The sequence below is a fragment of the Bidens hawaiensis genome, unplaced genomic scaffold (genome assembly GCF_021521415.1).
Source record: "Bidens hawaiensis isolate Kalapana, Puna unplaced genomic scaffold, B.hawaiensis_p1.1 tig00012594_1, whole genome shotgun sequence".
Taxonomy (NCBI): Eukaryota; Viridiplantae; Streptophyta; class Magnoliopsida; order Asterales; family Asteraceae; genus Bidens; species Bidens hawaiensis.
Genome location: NW_027492034.1, coordinates 565653 through 588335, shown reverse-complemented (window position 1 = coordinate 588335; position 22683 = coordinate 565653). Strand labels below are relative to the sequence as shown.

Sequence of the window (22683 nt, the reverse complement as noted above, 5' to 3'; positions counted from 1 at the left end):
TGTGTATACTTATGAATTTAATTTTTATATAGTAAATAATAGGCTGCTTGCAAGACTAGTCTGAGCAGCATCTGAAGCTTCAGCTTGTTTATATCAATTTAATTTGAGCTTTTAACAAGTCATCTCAAGTAGGGCTTTTTCTATGGAGATGAATTAGGATAGGATGTCTTGTAATGTTTCTCAACTTGTGTGTATAATTGATTGATTATTAGCACACAAACTGTTTGCTAGTTCCCTTTTCCTTTCCAAAGTTTATTTGACCAGATGCCACATATTCCACTCATCATTCACAACCATGGCAATGGGTGAGACCACATATTAAAAAAGATGTATTCCACTACTAGCAACAAGCCAACAATATAATCAATTACATATATCACACATACTTTCCTTATTTATAAGCAATTCCATAGGCATGAGGATTTATGAGTGATGCAGAAGAAAGGAAAACTTTCTTTATGTCAGTACTCGAGAACCCTGCTGCAGATATACTGTCTCCAGTTTCCCTTGTGAGATGGCATCCATCAGCAACCGTCTGTTGTAGTGGATCTAAAGCGCGTTGTATAAATTTAAGAAATGTTCCATCTGCTCCAACAAACTAAAATGGTTACTTTTGCAACTAAAAGTTAATAAGTAGGTTGAGTTTAGTTAGTACCTTTGGCAGCTACATGTTCCACAAATATATAAAGTCCGCCTGGTTTAAGCACCCTCTTGATTTCTGTACACAATGAACAAATTAAAAAAAATAAATTGAAACTTATCTATTCAAAATTATCGTTTGACTCGTTTAAAAGTAAAGCTCAAATTTTAATATATATATATAAACTATAACCCAAATTTAACACACATAAATTATGAATTCGGCAGTTTATAACTTCTGCATTAGTTATGTGTATGTTACATGTATTATTTTTTGTTTTTATATGTACATCAATATGTGTAAAATACAAAATAATAAGAATAATAATAAAAAAAACAGACAAGTCGGCTTAACCAACCACGAGCTGGCTCGGCTTGTGGCATACCTAACATTAACGAAAAAAATTATTAAAAATTATCTTAATATTGGAAATTCTTGTTTGACTCGTGTAAAAGTAAAGCTCAAATTATATATATATATATATATATATATATATATATATATAATTTGAGCTATATATATATATATAGATATATCTATATATATATATATATATAGATAAAGGATTTAATACAATAATTGGTTATCGTTCAATAGGTACGCGACATAATACACCGTTGATCTCAAAAACCACGCGGTGGTAAAATTGAAATTTCCTTCACTTCAATTTTCGACCTAATTAATCGCTTCATTCAAGTTTGTGACAAATCGTAAATCGATTCACTTATATGAATCGTTAACCAAAATCAGACATCGACTCCAAAATGCCGACCAAGTTTAGAAACAAAATCAAATCAAAACTAAAAATCGAACGTATGGGTTTGTGAAATCGTGAACCAATTTAGAAAATGAGCCTAATAAAAAACGACAAAGATGAAGAACAATAAATTTGTTCTGAACGTATAATTGATTTTGGTTTGAACGTTTAATTAATTTTGTTTTGAACGTTTAACTAATTCTGTTTTTGAAGGTAATTGATTTTGTTTTAAACGTTTTAATTGATTTTGATTTGAACGTTTAATTGATTTGTGTTGAACGTTTAGTTGATTTTGTTTTAAACGTTCAAATTGATTTGAACGTTTAATTGATTTGTGTTGAACGTTTAATTGATTTTGTTTTAAATGTTCAAATTGATTTGAATGTTAAATTGATTTGTGTTGAATGTTTAGCTGAATGTATTAGCTGAACGTTTAAGTTTTTGCTTGAACTTTTAAAGGTTTGAACGTTTTAGCTGAACATTTAAGTTTTTGCTTGAACTTTTAAAGGTTTGAATGTATTAGCTGAAAGTATTAGCTGAATGTATTAGCTGAACGTTTTAGCTGAATGTTTAAGTTTTTGCTTGAACTTTTAAAGGTTTGAACGTTTTAACTGAACGTTTTAGCTGAACGTATGTCACGTACGTAATGTACGTTAAGCGATTATTTTGTTTTGAATGTTTAACTGATTTTGTTTTTGAAGGCAATTGATTTTGTTTTAAACGTTTTAATTGATTTGGTTTGAGAGTTTAATTGATTTGTGTTGAACGTTTAATTGATTTTGTTTTAAACGTTCAAATTCAACACCCTTATTTTTATATTGAACGTTTAATTGATGCAGTGACTACAATGAACAATTAGGCTTATATATTTGTTCAACTTCAACATCCAATTAAGTTTCAACTGTGAGAAACACTCAAATTTTGTTTCAGCTCCCATTCTTCAACACCCAAAACAAGATACCGTTGTTTATTTAATTGGAAAAACATGACCGAATAGGGTTTGAGGTTTTATTTGCAAGTAACGAACATTTTTAGGGTTAGATAACTCAATTAGTTTGATATCGACCTGCAAATTAGTTTAATACTGATCGACGGTTGAATTATATTGATATGGATGGACGCTCGATGAATCAATTGATGAATTAGATCATAGAATTAAATTTAAGTTATTTACAATTATGCCATCGCGTGAAATTGAAATCGACGTTCAAAAAGCTCGCGTACCTAATGTACGATAACCGATTATTGTACGTTAACATTTCCCTATATATATATATACACACACACACCCCTATATAGATAAAGGATAGAATACAATAATCCTTTATCGTACATTACGTACGCGACACACCGTTAGATTTTTCAAAACCCAAAATCACAATTACACTAATCTGTTCATCCCTCTCCCTCAATCCGTCTACACCACCCCTCACCAACACCAGCACACCTCCTTCACTTTCGCTTACCGGCGCCATCAACACTCTTCGTCACCATCATCGCCATCAACAACGAACTCATCGGAAAAACGCAAATCACGGGGTTGTTTAGTTGAATTGAAATTGAAATTGAAGCCAATTGATCGGTTAATCTTTGAAATCGATTCAATTAATCATCAATTTGAAGCTTCAATCGATAAATTTTGAGTTCTGGATGATGGGTTTTTGACATTGAATGTTTAAGATTTTAAACGTATTAGCAGAACGTTCTTTTAATACGGTTTGATAAAACGTTCTTTTAATACGTTCTTGTTTGAAATACGTTCTTTTATACGTTTTGATAAAACGTTCTTTTAATACGTTTTTGTTTTCTATTAAAACGTTCTATCTTATAACTTTTAATCATAATATGTAGATCTTTTGATAAAACGTTCAAAAAGTTTTGATTAATACGTTCAAAAAGTTTTCATTAATACGTTTTATCTTAATAACTTTCTTGTTAATACGTTCTTCAATTTTGGCAGGTCATTCTTCACCTCTCCATGAGCTCCTGTTGAACTTTTTTAAATGTCAGCATAACTATATTGTCAAACCAAAGGATGGCAATTTTGACCATTTAATAATGCACAAGCCAAAGGATGACACTTTTAATACGTTCTTCAATTTCACACTTAGGGCACACGCTGTAGCTTTGTCCGTTTTGAAGTTTTTCGGGGTAGATAATTAACTCAATTAGTTTGATATCGATCTGCAAATTAGTTTAATACTGATCGACGGTTGAATTATATTGATATGGATGGACGCTCGATGAATCAATTGATGAATTAGATCATAGAATTAAATTTAAGTTATTTACAATTATGTCACCGTGTGAAATTGAAATCGACGTTCAAAAAGCTCACGTACATAATGTACGATAACCAATTATTGTACGTTAACCTACCCCTATATATATATATATATATATAAACTATAGCCCCAATGTTAATAATGTAAATTATGAATTTTGTAGTTTATAAATTTGCTTTATGTGTATGTTACAAATATTATTTTAGTTTTTACATAATATCAATATGTGTAAAACAAAAATTAAAAATAAATGAGTCGGCTAGAGCTTTTGACAAGTCGAGCCCAAGCTCAGTGTTTCAGCTCGTTAAGATAAACAAGCTGAGGCGGCTGGTTTACAGCCCTAAAAGATTATTTAAAAACTAACGTGACAGATTGTCTTACACTCTCATATAAAAATTAGTCAACCATATTGATGTGGGTTATTAGAAAGAATCATAATGTGACAATGAACGGATAAAAACATACCCTGAAGAGTCTTGTTAACGTCATTAACAGAACATAACACTAATGTGCCCACCACTGCATCCATGGAAGCATCACTTACTGGCAATGCTTCTGCAACCTGCATCAATTTGCCATTTTTATAAAGCTGTAACACAAGTTATATTAGGTGATAATAACTGATGGTCATTAAGAAGACATACAGCATGAATAAACTTGAATTTTGTTTCAGGCAAACCAGAGGCTTCTGCTGCAGCTTTAGCATATTTTTCCATCTTTCTATTCGGGTCAACTCCGACTACACTTGCACTCGCACCATAATATTTGAGATTAGGACCTGTTCCTATTCCAATCTCTAGTATATTTGCATTCTTTTCCGTTAAATTTGCAAAAAGTTGCGACTTATAACCTGCAATCTTGTTATATAATAACTGTCATTTACACAAGCGCACAAACAGAAGCGAGTAGTTATATAATTACTACTTTGTTTCTAACCTCAGCCTCATAAGATTTCATTGATGCATCCATTGCTGCTGCATAAAACTCTTCGTACCAGTCTGGTCTTGGAGGATGAACCCTGTTCAGTACAGCCTTCATAAAGCATTAAATTCAATTAAAATCAGTATTGATCAAGAAAGTTAAATACTTCATACTTACAAATTTGCTGTCTAGTTGACCAAAATAAACATGAACATGCTTAGGGGTGTAAACGAGCAACTACTCTAGATCGGGTCGTTAAAAACTCGAATCGAGCCAAGCTCGAGTTTTTACTGAGGCTCATTTAGTGAACGAACTCCAGGCTGAGCTTCACATATCGATCTCAAGTCGGTTCGCAAGCCTAGCGGGCTTTTTATTTATATAAATTGATTTAATAGATTTATATAATGGGTCAAGTTATTCTACAAAGGAGGACAAAAACGAGAAGGATGAGAAGTATTTGTGCCTCACAAAAAACCCCTCAAAAAATTAATAAAAAAATCATAACTCAAAATATAAATAAAAAACAAAAAACAAAAATGTTTCTGTTGTCTACCTCGTTCATAAAAAAATAAAAATAAAAAAAAGTTAAGGAAAAACGCTCATTGTTTCTTTTTATTTAACATTGTTTTTTTTTCGTCATTAATTGTGTCTTTTTTCATTGACATTGTGTTTTCTTTCCTTGATATTGTGTTATATTACCCAACATTGTGTTATATTTTTCGAGCTATTATGTCTTTTTTTATTAATCATTGTGTCTTTTTTGTGTTTTTTTTTGAACGAGAAAGCTGGGGCAAACATTTTAGTTTATTTACGTTTTTCTTTTTTTAATTATATTTGAAGTTATGATTTTTTTATTATTTTTCTTGAATTTTTTAGGGGGTTTTTATGAGGCCATAAATGCCTCTCACACTTCTTCTCATTTCTTATTTTTGCATCCCTTTGTATTTTAACAATTTTCTTATATTATAACTACTATTATGTAAAAAATTATAATAAAAATAATTAAGCAATACATATATATATATATATATATATAATAATCAACAGAGAAAAGCTAACGTACAAATGAAATTAACGTGCAAATTGTGAGAATCAATTAGAGTAATTATATATACAAGTAGAGTAATTATGTAATTTACATAAAAACTCTACTTGTATATATAATTACTCTGCTTGATTCTCACAATTTGCACGTTAATTTCATTTGTATTTGATCTAAACCCTAATAAATATATATGAAAATAATTTCAAAAATAAATAAATAATAGCTTAAAAACTAGTCATGGCTAGGCCTGTAAACGAACCGAACGTTTGGTGAATTGTTAATGAACCGTTCGGCATGAAGTTCGTTTATGTTCGTTTATTTAATAAACAAGCAAACATGAATAAAAAATGTGTGTTCGTTTAACTAAACGAACGAACATGAACACATGTTCCATTCGTTCATTTATGCTCATGAACGTTTGTTTATTTATGTTCGTTTATGTCTGTTTACTTATGTTCGTTTATGTGTTAAAAGAAAAATAATAAAATTTTATATGGATTACTAATTAATGGTGTTATATTTGTTAATTTGTGTTCATTTAAATGTTTTCATTTATGTTAGTTTATGTTTGTTTGTGTTCATTTACAATTGTTCATTTATGTTTATTTATCTTTGTTCAGTTATGTTTGTTTAGACTTTAAACAAATGAACATAAACAAGCACAAATATTCATTTTTTTAAATATAAGAACATAAACTTAAATATTTATTCGATTAAGTGTCCGTGTTTGTTTAAAGTTAAATGAAAGAAACACGAGCATGCCTTGTTCATGTTCATTTGATTCGTTTGTAGGCTTTCAATATTCACGTTGATGAATGCACTGACCTCACTCTCTAGGCTCTGTCGATTTTATTTGTGATCGTGAACCGTTCGTTCATTTCCTTAATAAGCGAACACACAAACCAAAAATATCGTTCGGTAAGTGTTCGTGAACACATTATTCCCTTAACGAACGAACATGAACAAGGTCTTGTTCGTGTTCTCACGACAGGAGCTCAAGATTTAGAGATAGATGTCTAAAGAAGCCGAGGTGAAGCTCTCTTAAGTTAACCTCGTTTAGAAATGTGATGGATAAGTAAAATTTGAAAGGAGGTACCATACCATGGGATCATCAGAAGTGGAATCAGATGCATTGGATTGGTGAGGTGGAAGTGGAATGAGAGCTGTGGAGAGTGTTGCTACAAATGGTCTTCTGCCACATAACCAGCAAATCTTGCTTCCTACACATGATGATGATGATGGCTTTGCAAGGTTTTGGATTGATTGGGAGGAGGCTGGATTCAAATTCAATTTGATTTTGAAATTGCCAGAAGATGATGAGATACCAAGAAACATTATCTACACCTCTGTCCTGCTTGTACTACTACCTCCACTTAATAAACTGAAGTTATTTCTTTATAAATTATAAATTTTAGTAATTCAAACTGTGGGTTATCAGTTAGTTATCGACCAACAAGACTATGAGCATTGGGGTTTAACTTTTCGCTGTTGCTGACTTTTCACTCAAAAACGCGTAATAGTTTAACTGAAAGCATAATTATTATTTAATCTTTTTTTACATAAAATAAAAATGTGATCGGTTGAATTAAAGATGTGCCCCACCCTTGGATTAAAAAAGCGTGAGGCGAACAAAAGCGAAGAGGTCATCAGCCGAGGTGAAAAGCGAAAAACGTAAAAGCGAACGCTTTTTGAACACAAGGCGACCATATTTTAAAAAAATATTTAATTATTTATAAGCAACATATTACACACAAACCTCATCATAATATGTATTAGGCGTCTAAAACATCAACATGTATATATATCCTAAAATTTCAAAAGTAGTGTACAATAATTTTTTGAGTATCAAATTACTCGCCCAAAGTATCAAAGTAGCATAAAAACAAGTTATCGAGTACTAAATAACTCGGAAGTGGTTCCAAAAGAATGCTACTCAAAAGTGTTTCAACTTTCAAAAGTTTATTGCCAAATGTGAAAAGTCTAGAAATGGTTAATTATAAAGATTAAGTTGAAAATTGGTTAACTGGTCGCTTTTTGTACATAAAGCGTTCGCCTCCTCGCTTTTTCGCTTCGCACAAAAGCGCAAAAAGCGTTCGCTTTTTGAATGTGCTTCGCCTTGGATAGGCAAAAGCGTTGTGGTGCTCGCCTTGGGTCGCTTCTCGCCTCACCTCGCCTTGAGCGCGCTTTTTTAAACCAAGGCCCCACCTATAGAGCCTCTTGCCATGCTATTCGATTAGCGCCCTTGTAGCCCTTGCGTATTGATTTGCCGAAGGAATTTGTTGCAAAAACTGTGAGGTGGCTTGAGGAGTATAGATCTACACTCAATTTCGCTCATTGAAATGATATAAGCAGAATGGAGAATTGTATTTTCCCTGTGAGTGAAAATTGTGTGTAAATTAGGGATAAATTTATTTTGATTATGGGAGTGACCTTGTCTTTGACAACGAAAGTGAAAGTTATGAGTGTTACTGATGAAATTGCCAATGCTAGTTATAGTCAGCTAATAAGTTATTATAGTTTATATTATTAAAATCCAATTTACTCTAAAAGTTTAAATTATATTCGTTTTAGGTTATAAAAGATTAACATTTACTAACAATCTATCTAATTTGTTAATGTTTGGGGTACCTATTTTCTAAAAAAAATAATAATATATTGGATTGTTGGATGTAAACTAACATACATATACAAATCTTAATAGACAACCAGACATATTACAAAGAAAAAAGATATGTCGATGTTCGTTCATTTACCTAAACAAATTAGTGAGCTTTAGTAATGTTTACTTTAAAGCATAGTGCTTTAAGCATTATATCCAATGTTTCGTTCCGCATCACTGTCACACCCTAACCACTTTATATGAACTCAATAAAAATCTAGAGAAAAACTTATAGTTTGGGAACGATATAAAAACTAAAATAAAGTTGATAAAAGTGTTAAATTGCTAAAAGTTCTATAAATTATTTGATTAAAACACCGAAAAATCAAGATTTTGTAAAAACTTAATAGAAAAACTAAAATAATCAGTCACGCCAAACGCCTTCCAGCAACGAACTAGGACCATACTTGAACCTAAATTCGATCCATTTTGGCATAAAAAAATAAATAAACACCATACAACAGTTGCATTTAATATGAGTGAATAAATGAGAGAAGAAATTTATTCTGCCCATCATATAAAAGAGACCACACAATATTCTGAAGATGGTAAAATTCTAAAAAGATACAAAAATGATAATAGTATCATTAGTCAAGTATGTGTTTCTTGATTGTTGATTCTGAAACAATGGTACAACTCATGCAGATCTTATTCATAGCAATCACAGAACGCTCAGTTCGGATGGTCACGATCTTCAGAACAAGATTTATCATCAATCATCACGTCTAAATCAGACCCTTGATCCTCTGAAGCAGCATGATCTGGGCTACCACCATCTACTAAAACAAGAAAAACAAAAAGATTCAATCTTTTAACAGAAAACTGCATGAAAAAACTTAAAGATTCAATCTTTAACAGAAATCTGCATGAAAAAATAAAAAAAGATTAAATCTTTTAACATAACACTGCATTTTGAGTGTTCTTGGTTGCAGGGGCGAAAAGGGTATAAACTACAAAGTACCTTCGCCTTCATCTGCAGGGGCATAAGCCGACCTTCTTGAACGAGTTTGGTGGTGTGGGGTCGGCTGCCAAGAAATATCAATATCAAGTGAGTAATATAATACAACTTCGACAGATTTTGACCCGTTTCAATTTTTGCATATACACATATGTATTTATAAAGTACCTGCAACTTTGGGCGCAGTGCTTCCAAAGGTCCTTTGCTCTTTTGTGATCCCTGGTGTTAAGTATGAAGAATTAAAACTAGAAAATAAATCAAGATTCAAATTACATTAATACCTTTCCTAGTGCCCAGTCTGCAGAATCAAAGAAAGCGCGATCATGGTCCTACATATTATCACGCAAAAAAGGTGCTGGTAACTAAAACTAAACCATAAACTGATTATAAGTGAAAAAAAAACTAACACTAATGGATATCAGTTAAATTACCTTTGAGATTAATGGAGTTTTCCTTGGAAGTAACCCTCCATACTTTTTCTTAATTACTGCTTCCTGCACGCATAGCTCTGTTATAAGTGGGATTTTACTGGGTATGTTTGTTTGTAGACGCCCAAACCAATATATCAAATGAGGAAATAATAAATTGACTGAAAAGGGAAATTCATGAAACGGTTGAATATTACCTCCTGGGCCGGTGACGGCATAGGATTATCCTCGGGTTTTTCTAATTGATTCAGGGCTTCTTCTTGAGAAGGATGGTCATCATCATCATCATTATTATTATTATTATTATTATTATTATTATTATTATTTACTTCAAGTTTTGGATCATTATCCAAGATATGATGAAGGTCTTCAGCACTCTCATTCATCTCAGACATTCTGTGTGCACTTAATACCTGGTGGAAACACAAGGCTTAATTAATATCAGCTCACATCATCCAATCATATTGATCAAGCTTAAAACACTAATTTAGCCTAGCCGAGCCTTGTATGTGAAGCTCGTCAAGCCTTAATGCTTTTGGGCTTCTCAGTCTAAGGTTTTTCTTATAATATATAAAAATAATTAAATACGTATAAGAATTAATCAGTAAACAATAAACGAGGCAAGCCGGAGCCTTGAGAAAATGAGTAAGGGCTAAGAAATTCAACAATAAGCCTAAATAAATATTTGATCTTCAGAGTCATGTCTAATTTAAATTTACAAGATAAGCAATTTCAATTGATGGACTCACTTGAAAGAAAGAGATTGCCAAGTTACCTGAAAATGGTGGTAGGAAAGAAAAATGAAAGAATCTAAGCAGACTGTTGTCCTGCGTATTTCAGAGGCTGTTTTGCCTTCTATTCTAATTCTGTTTCTATTTTTAAGGACCAAAAGAATTTTCATTTTCAAATTCTATAACATGGAGAATAAGAACAGGCAAAATTCCAAAAATAGTTTATTCACACATTTTATTACGACACTAAACTTTTAAAAATATAGAGGGAGCAAACCAAATATGGAAAGGCTAAATGTTTATGATTCTTGTCTGATCCGTACAAATTTTCAAATTCTTGGGAAATGTTCATTTTTAATTTCGTCTAGGGAGACACATTTAAGATAAATTTGTTCTAAAGAGACGAGATTTTTATTTTCTTCAAAATCATCATCTTCTCTTCTTTCATTCTTCATGTTATATATTGAGGTCGGATCTTTAGGAACCTTTGTAGCATTAGCTCGGATCTTTAGAAACATTTTTCTAATAAAAGCCCCAATATTGAGGTCGCCGAAACCCTAGAATCATTGTCGGAATCGATTGGTGGTGCTAAAATGGTGGTGGTTGATTGGCCTTGAGTCGGTGGTGTTCAGGTTGAGTTTACCGGCAAGAAATGTGAATTTTCCGGCCAAAATCGTTTTTCCGGCGACTTGGAAGCAACGGCATTAGTATTCTGTTAGTCGCGGACCGCTGGAAACAAATACGTTAAAAGTTGGGACCGTCATCAGCCAATTCCTTAGTTAAGGCCGGCAACGACGAAAGATGATAATTGAGATTAATAAAAACCAATACACCTTTTTCATTTAACTTTAAGTGAGAAATACTTGTAAGTGAAAATTAGACTTGATCTAACTTGGTTAATCTACCAAGGTGTGTGTTGGGCTTTTTTTTTGCCATAACTTGTTCTAGTTGACTACAAAGTCATAGTGGATCCAGATTCATGAATGCATCGACCATCTAACTTTTGTGCATAGTTCTAACTCTCTTCATATGATCAGTGACTTGGTTTATATTGATATTATTCTTGATGACTCCATAACTCTTGCAATTGATGTGTGGTCATAGCGCACATAGCCACTAGTCTTTACTTGATCATGTGGACATTTGTTATTAGCAGTGATTAAAGATTTAAAGATGTGAAAAATACTAATATATTTCCTCTTTTAGTCATATTTTATTATCATTTTGATAAAAAAAAATGTGTATAAAATGTGACTTTTTTTATACTCGTTAACTTTTCATTAAACTCAAAACGATTACAATAAAGTGGCAGCCAAACAGGCAACAAGCTGCGCTACGACCCCCTTTTGAATAGCAAAGCCGATCCTATTAAAAACGAAACTTGGGGACTTAGAAGCCGGAAAAGTACCATGTACGACACGTTGAACCCTGCTCAGAAAATTCACAGCCTCCGGGCCCAGAAACCCAAATGTATCAGAAGCAAAAGGGAGAAACGCATGTTGATTCTCTAAACAGGCTTTTTCGTGTTTGACAACTTTGCCCCATTCGGCCTTCAATGCAGCCTCACCCACAACAAACCCACAGTCCCTAAGTCCGAACACTCCCGTAATTTGGGTATATATAACTCACTCTTACCTATTTTTCACACGTTTTGCATGGTTTAATGCTCAATATAATGATTTATGACATTGTATTTGTTATTTGACCCGTTTGAAATAAAATACAACTGAATCAATCAATTCATAAGTTAGTAACTGTCATCTCTGATAACTTAACATCCCACAAACTAATCTTTTAGAAGCAATTAAATAATCAGTCATATATAACACACATACTAGCAATATGATAAAACACATATAATTATGTATCATGGATTTACAAACCAAAACAATGTAACAAAACAAGTATAAATAATTACAAGTGAAATCCAGTCCATCTACGAAAATTCTTCACATCATTTCCTTGAGAAACCGCCATTCCAATACCCGAATGCCCGTTTCGTCCTACCCCTTTATAATACAACCTCCATTCATCTTTCTCGCCTTCCATATGAACAAGACATGGCGACCCGACGTGCCCATCATCCCAACAACCATGTTCTACACCGGGCTCCAAAATGGGCCCACCCTCGACCCAATGCCAATCTTTTAGCCCATTTGAAGATTGGGCCAACCCAATTGACTTCCTTCCATCCACACCCACCCCTTCATAAACCATGAAATAACCTCCATCTTTCTTGTTCCTTACAACACAAGGATTCATCACCCCATACTCATCAAAATTACCAATTCGCCCACCTCCCATGATCTTCCCAAGCTTCACCCACCTCATACCATCGCGTGATCGGGCCAGCCCGATAGCAAAATGGCCCTTTTCTGAATCAAATGAGTGGTAACACATTCTAAGGTCACCGCTACTATGTAATACAACTTGTGGGGATGCTATAAACGTTGAATCCCATTCGCCTTCTGGTCCCGAATCAAATAAAGATCCACTATGATGCTCTCCTTCAATTCTTGCCCAATGTCTACCATCATGGCTCATTGCTAACCCTGGCAATGACCTACAAATCTTCCCAAATCCACCATTTTCAAGATTTTTCTAAGCCGAATTCATTATAATCGTCTAAAGATTCAATCTTTTCGTTACTAAAACCCGTGTAGTAAAACCAGTAAAGCGCATTGCTCCCTCGAGTCTTGGAACTAGACATAATAACAATTCCACCTGGCATAACACCATTTGTATCAAATGCCCACCAATCGTTACTCGATTTCAAGACCAAACCCACATCACTATTGGATTGAACAACACCTTTGCCTCTTTCCCAGTGGATCCCGTTACTTGAAACCGCCAACCCGATTGAACCCGGATACAAATTCCCTTCGGGTCTCCCATAATACCACATGTACCACCTCTCTTCTTCATCACTCAATAACCTCTTCACCACAGGCGACCCAACTTCTAAACTATCCCAAGAACCCTCTGTACCCAAATCGAGAACCAAACCTCTAGAAACCGAAGAATTTGCGGGCGGGCTTGCAAGATTTGAGGGTTTTTGTGGGTTTTGGATATCGGAAACTGGAATCGGGTAAAAGGGTTGAATCTTGATCTTTGATAACATTGTCTTTGTCGTCCGAAATTGTGGGTTTTGTAGAACACTGGGTTAAAAAGATTGAATTTTGATGGTGGTTTCTAGGATTGAGAAAAGATGAGTAACCATTAAAGGAATTTGATCTTCTGAAAGGTAAGATAATCGAGATTCTTGAACTCGGGATACTTCTTGTGACAGCAAGTTCCATGTGCAAATGAGTGTTTTGAGAGAAATATGAAAATATCATACTTTAGGGTTTGGCATGCAATAAAATAATGACACGTGTTTTGTTTTGATATTTTTCTTTGAATTATCCTTTAGAATGAGGACGATGGCTTGATATTTATAGACAAGAAAAGTGACCCAACAAGTGTGACTGAGAATTGATGAAAAAAGAAATGCAATTAAAGCTAAAGCAAACTTCGAAAACCAAAGTTATTCCAAAACATATATTACAAAATTTTTAAAATTTACAAACTTAGTATCGGTTTCTCTAATCAGTGTAGGTCTTAATACTATCAGCATCCAGACTCGGGCAAACCCCAAGGATCGTCACGCCGTATAAACATAGTCAATATGTAGTAAAAGATACATAACTTAGTCATAATGTACATATACCACATGCTACATATGGGCACTATAGACATTTGTTCACTCTTCAAGAAAGGTATCAATTCATCATCTTAAAGAAAAGAAATTACAACCCACTTCAATTTTTTTTTACCAAAAGTATAGTCAAGAAAGCAATTTCACAAATTGAGCATAACATGCAAAGATACCAGAAACCTAGGTCTTCAAAAAGTCCATGTTTATAACCCACAAAAACTTAACCGTCTTAATGCATAAAACAGTTAAAAATCTAGTTTTTTCTAAAGCACGGAGTAACATACGGATATGAGAGACTACGCCTTGCCTCTATCCTGAATCTCAGCAGCCTGCTGCTCCTTGAGGTTGTCAACAATTTCCAAGATTCTTGGATTGAAGAAACGGTCATGAACATACTTCTTTTCTTCAGCTAGTATTTCCTTTATAGCACTTGGATACGGGTTTTGAGGCGGTTTTGTTCCTCTTAGTTTTGCAATTTCTTTCAGACGTTTGTACGCCTTCTTTTTGGCTTTTTTCTGTAGCCGATACTCCGTCTATAAACATAAATGTGGCATCTTTAAAGTTTAACCTCCAAAATCATTTTATTGAAAAAAAAAAGTGCAAAGTTTGTAGATACTTACATCTGCTGCATTTATAGCTTCCTCTTCAGTGACACCTTGCTCCTTCAACTCTAGCACTCAGCAGCCAAATATACGTGACGGGGTCGGGTCAAAATCACAGATTCTAATAAAATTTGTGTCAGTACTTGTCATGATAATTAGTTTACTGCATAAGATTCAAGGGAGAACATATTACTTCAAAGGGTCTTCATGCAATGATTCAGGATGCTTCTTATAGAACTTATTAACATAAACGTCCTCTGGGAGACATATTCGCTCAACTTTCTTTTCAGCCCGAGGAAATACCGCAGGTGGTGACCTATAAAATTCATGTCACATTGAAGTCTAATATATTGCTAAAGATATAAAGAAGTTATAACCGAAATTATGTATAGGGTTTGAAAAACAGAGTACATACTTTTCCATAGCTTTAAGCCAAACAGGCTTGGCCATGGCCAAACCATTTACCAGCTTTCTTGTTTTTGTAAGCAAGTCACCTTTTGTAAACGACATAGCTTTACTTCTGCAACACGGATTCAAGGTGTCAGTTTCTGGTATATATAATAACATGAGGCTATAAACTATCCCATTTCAAAAATTAAAAAGAGCATAAAACTAATTTTAAAACGAAAATTTGATTATATCAGACTTTAAAAGAGCCCAAAAGAGCCTAATTCTCCACACGAAGTTTAACAACAAACACAATACCATTAGTTCTAAACTGACAGAAATAATACCTTTCTAACCTTCTATATCATTTAATGTCATTATTTTGCGAGTGTTCTAATTGATATGATTGTTTTAACACAGCTTCTATAAATCCATGGTTTACTAATCTCTTATTTCCACACATATTTTATACACTATAATTCAGTAAAATAAACACACCTATAAGACAAAAGGGAGTAGACAATAATGTATCACCTAAGTAGAATAATCCCATGGTAACTTAAACCGTAAGCCCATCTTGAACCCAACGCAATCAAAAAGTTTATCAAAAAGATTCCAGATTTATCCATACAATTAATGTAAGGCTTGAATGATAATTCATAACCTACTCGTTTGGAGCTGAAGACGTATTTCGCAAAACTCAAAAATGATTCACAGAAACAGTCATAGACTAGTACTTGAAGAAACTGAAAATCAGATAAAGTTGTTTCAAACTACTATGTATGATATCCAACTGCTGACAAGATTGTTCATTCAGACATTTTGTCAAACAGGTGGTGTGCATAATATAAAGTGTGCCAAGTGACTGAAAGTGATCAATTGTTTGCCAAGGAAAGAAACTAAATTTCGTTAAGCCTCATCAAACTTAGAACATCATATCATAATGGAAAATAAAACCCTAAAACTACAATATTAATTAATATTATTGTGATGAAACCTATAATTTTATTCGGATCAATTGATTGCTATAAATAATATTTATGAAATGCGTTGTTACCAAGAATCTTGTTACCTGATCTGAGTCGCCGATAGACTCTTCCTTCCAATACCCAACGATGGCGTATGAGTCTTCTTGGTCTTGGATACTCTCCCTCGATTCGCCTTTCAGCCCGGTTCAAAATATGACACAACCTAAACTAACCCAACTGTTGTTCGTTTATGTTCGTCCGTCTAATAAATGAACAAACATGAATAAAAAAGTTTAACTTGGTAAGTTTAACGAATGAACATGAACAGAGTTCCCTTCACTAATGTTAGTTTGCGTTCATCATTTATGTTCCTTTAGATTCGTTCGGTTACGTTTATTTACATCCGCCCGGTTACACATAATGTTCGTTTACTAGATCTTTACTGTTACTATTTTTATTCATTTATTTATTACTACTTTGATATAGGTATTATGTTTATGATTACTATGGTAAGTTTTTTTCGGTATTATGTGGTGTACTTCCGGATTTTTGGGTACCTTTGTGTTGATTTAAGTGACTATTGTTGTTAAATTAATACTCCTATGTTTATGTCAATTTATGTTCGTTAGCGTACCAGTTGCGTGCATTTACAGAATTAATAAGCGTACACAGATGAACACTAACAAGCTCAATTCCTTAACGAACGAACACGTACACAAAATTTTGTTCGCTAAGGTGTTCATGAACCGTTTGTCTATCTGATAAAAGCTTAACGGACGAACACAAACAAGGTCTCGTCTGGTTCGGTTTAGTTCGTTTACAACCATACATAAGAGCCATGAGTTAAACACATTGGTGTCGCCTTTACAGGTTGGTGGATTAAACCTAACGCAAACCATATATTAACACCAAGATGCAGTGGCGGAATCAGGAATTTCTTCATATAGGTTCGGGATTTTTGATGCTGAATTTTTTCTAGCATTAAAGTTTTCGGGCCGAGTCTGGCCCGGTCCGGTTAGATAAATAGAATGCATAAGAAAAGAGCATTGCCAACATTCATTAAAATACAACTTCATTTTAAATAAATAAAAAATATATATTACATGTTATAGTTGTTTCCTACACGTTTTCATGTTTTGGACGATTCTTAACATTTTCAATCATGACTTTTAAAACGAACTTTTCAATATAACAAATGCCATCATCTTTCATATAATCGTCACTTATCAAACAAAAGCTAACCTTTTTTTTAACTTATATAGGATTTGATTTTATGAAAATCAAAATCAAAGAAAGATGGATGGATGAACGTAGTGACGGACACTACCAAATAAAACAAATATTACTCAAACCTTATAGACAAATACTTAACATAACCCGTGGTTAAACCAAAAGTTTTTTAGAATTCATTATTATTATATAATAAATCATTATTGTATAATAATTTCATATAAAAGAATCTTTTTTTAAGCATAGTTTGCTCACTAATTAAATGAAAATAATAAACCAAATAAAAATGGGCTTGGTACTCTCCGGATCACTCGCGAAGCTTTACTTGGGCCGGGGGTGGGCACCCCCCCCCCCCCCGGTTTTTTCGTGTAGTAGTATAAATTTATCCGTTTTTGTCCAAAAAATTTTATGCGTAGTGTAAATTTAGGCGTTTTCGGCCGAAAATTTGAGTCCGGCCCCCCATCGTTTGTGAATTTTTGTATACATTTTGAGTCCCCACCCCCCTCTCGGTGTCTTAATCCAAACTTCGCCACTAATCCAGATAAAATAAATAATCAAAGATGTGTAAAAGGTGCTACAAGCATTATGTTGGGCTTAGAAATAACCCAAAGCACAATTAATCCCAACTCCCTAAGTATGTAAAGTACTATGTTGGACAACACACGGTATTTCTTCATCGATCATGGGTCGAAGAAGGTTTGGGTCGGAATGAGTTTGGATCAGAAAGGGTCAATTAAAAAAAGGGTTGTTTGGGTTGGAATAGGTTAAGGTCGGAACGGGTTTCGGGTTTTTTTAACAAGGATAACGGCGGAAACATTTTAGTTTTTTTAGATTTTTGTTTTTTATTTATATTTTGTGTTATGATTTTTTTTTTAAAATTTTTTAGTGGTTTTCTGTTAAGATCAAAAACCTCTATATAAAAAAAATTCATAACTCAAAATATAAATCAAAAACAAAAAAAGTTAAAAACTAAGATGCTTTATTCGTTGTCCCTGTTCAAAAAGAACTTGAGAAATGAGTCGAAACCGAAAAATCAACAAATAGGAACCAGACGCACTTTGACGTGGAGCATTGAACCGAACTGACACGGAATGCCAAACCGAAGTGAACTGACCCGGAGCATAAACCAAAGTGACCCAGAGCATCGAACTAAATACGAACTGACATAGAGTGTCAAACCGAAGTGAACTGACCCAGAGCGTCATACCGAAGTGACCCGGAGCATCGAACTGAATGCGAACTAACCCGGAGAGTCAAACTGAATTGACCCGGGGCGACCGAACGCGAACCAACCTGGGGCGTCGTACCGGACGCGAACTAACCCGGGGCGTCAAACCGAACGCGAACACACCTGAAACGTCGACTTATCAAAGATTTCAATGAATTTACTTGAATTCCTCCACATTTTGGAAGGATTTGAAATTCCTTTATTTAAAGGAATTTGAAGGAATTGAATTCCTCCAATGAATTTACTTGAATTCATTCATTTATAAATAAAACCAATCTAGTGGTTTGAGAAAATATAGGAAACAACCAGAGAGCTTTTAAAGATTTCGTTTATATGTATTTAAGATTAAGATTTATAACTAGCTGTATGTACTTTTGTTATAATAAATTTATATATGCATGTTATTTAGTTGTATTATCATCTTAAATATATATAAACGAAACCACCCTAAATTCTGTCAAGCCACCAGATTACTTTATTTGTAAATGAATGCTTCTCATGCATTTGACCCGAATTCACGAGCATGAGAAGCATTCATTTACAAATATTTAAGATTAAGATGTTATAAACCCCGTTAGTGAATGCTTCATCTCAAATCCTAAGTTAATAAAACCAGATAGCTCTTAAACGGGTTATAACATCTCACTATATTAAAAATTAATCTCATCAAATATTTGATAATATCGGATTTTAAAAAAAAGATACCATTTATAATTAAGAAACAATTTTATAATTAAAAAAAAGCGGGCTATAGGTCGCACCAAACCTATATAGCTTTTAAATCGGGTTATAACATCTTATTATTTATTTGTAAAAGCCATTCATCTCAAATCCTAAGTATATTATTAACTTCCTTACAATAAATAAAATTAAAATCCTAAGAGATATATAAATATTATAAACAAATAATGTAAAACAACCCCGTAATACCGCCGGGGGGGGGGGGATAAAAACTAGTAAGTTTATAAATAATAATAAGAGTAAATGACTCTTATCGTCCACGTGGTTTTCGTAATTTCATATTTTGTCCTATGATTATGATTGTGAATATGATCATTTTTTAAAAAACTCAACCGGCGTCTGTTCTTGAACGAAAAACATGACATCCCCGCAAACAACTGGAGTCATATCCATAGTTTATGAATCCTTAGAATGAAAGGTGAGATTCATGCAAAACCACATAGATGACCTGAGCAGTTTACTGTAATAACTATTATGTTTAGTGTTAGGAAAATTGGTTTTAAATAATCCCAATTATCACCTATTGGCAAATAACAGGCCCAACTTTGTACTTGTCTGGTGGCGGTCTTAACTAAAGGGGTATTTGTTTTTAACGAGCCGCGACTAACGGATGTTAACCCCGTTAGTGATTTGCTGAGGTGGACCTTCTTCTCCGGCCGGAAACCTGCAACTCGCCTCCATTCTCCCTAATATCATCTCACCGTCTCCCTCCATCTTCAAAACACATCGGAAATTTGAAAATGAAGTACATTACATCTTCTTCCATGGTCAATCCCTAAATACTAAACCCGATCTTATTTTCAAAAATTCGAAATCAATGTTACACGATCTACAAAATAAACATAGGGCTTTTGTTAAGGGGGTCAAAACAAGTCGAATGAAGTGCCAATTACCTCGAATGACGCACGATTGACGAGGGTGGACTTCGCCGGAAACAACAACGGCGACACGTCGGTTAGGTTTCATATGAGGGGAAAGATAGAGAGAGAGAGAGACGTTGTAACGATATTAGGGAGAATGGAGGCGAGTTGCAGGTTTCCGACCGGAGAAGGAGGTCCACGTCAGCAAATCACTAACGGGGTTAATATCCGTTAGTCGCGGCCCGTTAAAAACAAATACCCCTTTAGTTAGGACCGTCACCAGCCAAATACAAAGTTGGCCCTGTTATTTACCAATAGGTGATAGTTGGGATTATTTAAAACCAATTTTCCTTAATGTTATAATAATTGTATAAATGATAAGCCCATTTTGGCTCGTGGGCCTACTAGATCTCGACAACGAAACTTGGGCCAGTGCTCGTTTATTAATTTGGTTTACTTTAGGTTTAATCTCTTTTAAGTTACGCTCGATTTGTACTTTTGGTGAGTCAATCCTAAGTAGCCACGGGTGGTTTTTGTCATCTACATCCCAAGTGGAACCATAGTTTGGTACTCTGGTCTAAAAAGTAATTTCTTATTTTAAACATTTTTTGTTAGTATAACGTGTTAGTATTATATAAGATAAATTAAATTAATGGACTTTCATTTAAAACAAGTGTTCCATAAAAAGAATTAGATTGTGCAAAGTTAAAAAGAGTTTGTGTTGTCTCCGACAAAAACATTGATATAAACAATTGCTTTTTACGTAAATGCGTTCATTAAAGAAAGTTGTTACGTGAAGACTAATAAGCAATTGTATCAGTATGTAGAGCTATTAGATATAGTGAGAGAAAGAAAAATAAAAATTTACATGAAACTAAAGCAATAAATACAAATATATTACAATGAATAGATTTATAGTTCTTTATAGGGAAAATCTCATAAAATAGGAACCAACTTTCAAAAGTGTTTCAATTAGGTTACCGATGCATATTTTCCCTAAATCGGGTCACTAAATCTTCAAATCAAGTCTAACCGATTTTTGTGTACGTCAAGAAATAAATGGATAATAAGATGTGGGTGTCGGAATTTGCAATATATGTAGTTAAATTTAAAAATTTTAAAAAAACGTTAATTATATTAAAATTTAAAAATAAAAAATAAAATTCACGTCGCCACTCAACGTCAACTTCAAAAAAAAGATAAAAAGATTTCATATGTGAAACAGAAAAGAAATTGGCTAAAAAAACATGTTAAAACTTTTAATTTAATCAAACACGAAAGTTGAATGACCTAATTGAAACACTTTTTAAAGTTAAGTGACCTAATTGGAATATTTTTGAAAGTTGGTTACTATTCTATGAAGTTGCCCCATCTTTATATACCATGCTATATAAATACGTAACAAATATTATAATTTTTACGTCTTTACTCAATAAATTGGGTTTCTTTCACATACGGTTGTAGTGATAATGGAAACTATACTTTGGTTCAATAATTAATTTATTTTTTAAGCTGTGGTTTTATTAAAATAACCTATTAGTATTGTGTAAAGATAAATTGAGTTGATCCAACTTACAAACTTATGTTTAAAATAATCAAACTAAATTAAGTACATCGTAAATATTTGTTTTACTTGCATAAGTGAGTTCAAAATAAATCCACTTGTAAGTATATACAACTATAACTAGGTTAGTTATCCGTGTTACACACGAATAGAAAATAAAAGAAACGTAATATATATATATATATAGACAAAGTATAGAATGAAAACACACCTGAGTTGTGAAAACCTTATGTAACATCGGTTTTTTTTGTTACATGTAATATATGTTGTAATATTTAATACAAAATATCGAAACATTAAAAAAAAATGTTTTGCTATTTTTTAACTAATTTTTTTATATGTTTTTAGGAGAAAAAGTTATATTTATGTTAACATTTTTTATTAACTTTAATTGTGGACCATAAGATTTAATCTTTAATTAAAAACATGTGGTTGAGAATGAGTTTCTAGAGTTTTCACAACTTAAGTGGGTTTTTATTTTAACCTAACCCTATATATATATATATATATAGGGGAGGGATATTTTGAGAACCATGTTGAGTTTTAAAAACTTAAGAGCTCAATTCTAAACCACACATTTAATTAAATTGATTGAAATATGTGGTTGAGATTAAATCTTGCAAAAAAGTCAAAGTAGGAGAGAGAATAAATATGTAAGTGGTTACACTAACTTTTACGTCCGTTACACATGTGTAAAAAGTCGACTCGGTGCGTAAAAAATTCTGTAATTTTTTTACGTGTATGTAACTTACATATGTTACGCATGTGTAAAAAAAATTCGAAAAAAAAAATCGTTACACTGAGTTCTTTCGAGTTCTTAAAACTCAATGGGGTTCTTAATTGAAATCTCTTCTCTCTCTCTCTCTATATATATATATATATATATATGCTAAGTATAAAATGAAAACCCACTTGAGTTGTGAAAACTCTAGAAACTCATTCTTAACAACATGTTTTTAATTAATGTTTAAATTTTGTGGTC

General features: G+C 33.1%; 3 protein-coding genes and 1 long non-coding RNA gene across 4 annotated transcripts; all 4 read right to left on the bottom strand.

The window, feature by feature from the left end:
* Positions 1-360: 360 nt before the first annotated feature.
* LOC143541422 (uncharacterized) lies at positions 361-4709 on the bottom strand. The gene is made up of 5 exons (XM_077034256.1): positions 4619-4709; positions 4327-4539; positions 4148-4244; positions 656-718; positions 361-585 (listed from the first exon to the last, which is right to left on the bottom strand). The coding sequence occupies exons 1-5, from the start codon at positions 4649-4651 to the stop codon at positions 392-394; spliced, it is 600 nt and encodes a 199-aa protein (XP_076890371.1). The 5' UTR covers positions 4652-4709; the 3' UTR covers positions 361-391.
* Positions 4710-8912: 4203 nt separating this feature from the next.
* On the bottom strand, positions 8913-10045 carry LOC143541421 (uncharacterized). Its single transcript, XM_077034255.1, has 7 exons — positions 10019-10045; positions 9891-9973; positions 9697-9759; positions 9547-9594; positions 9434-9484; positions 9269-9332; positions 8913-9083 (listed from the first exon to the last, which is right to left on the bottom strand). Exons 2-7 carry the CDS (start codon positions 9909-9911, stop codon positions 8980-8982), a joined length of 351 nt encoding a protein of 116 aa, XP_076890370.1. The 5' UTR covers positions 9912-9973; positions 10019-10045; the 3' UTR covers positions 8913-8979.
* A 2293-nt stretch (positions 10046-12338) lies between these two features.
* LOC143541420 (uncharacterized) lies at positions 12339-13633 on the bottom strand. Its single transcript, XM_077034254.1, is given in 2 exon segments — positions 12339-13028; positions 13030-13633. Coding segments are annotated over 2 exon segments (1206 nt in total). The 5' UTR covers positions 13546-13633.
* Positions 13634-14395: 762 nt separating this feature from the next.
* On the bottom strand, positions 14396-15242 carry LOC143541419 (uncharacterized). Its single transcript, XR_013136754.1, has 4 exons — positions 15139-15242; positions 14917-15039; positions 14742-14844; positions 14396-14654 (listed from the first exon to the last, which is right to left on the bottom strand). It is a non-coding gene; the product is annotated as an uncharacterized LOC143541419 (long non-coding RNA).
* Positions 15243-22683: the final 7441 nt, after the last annotated feature.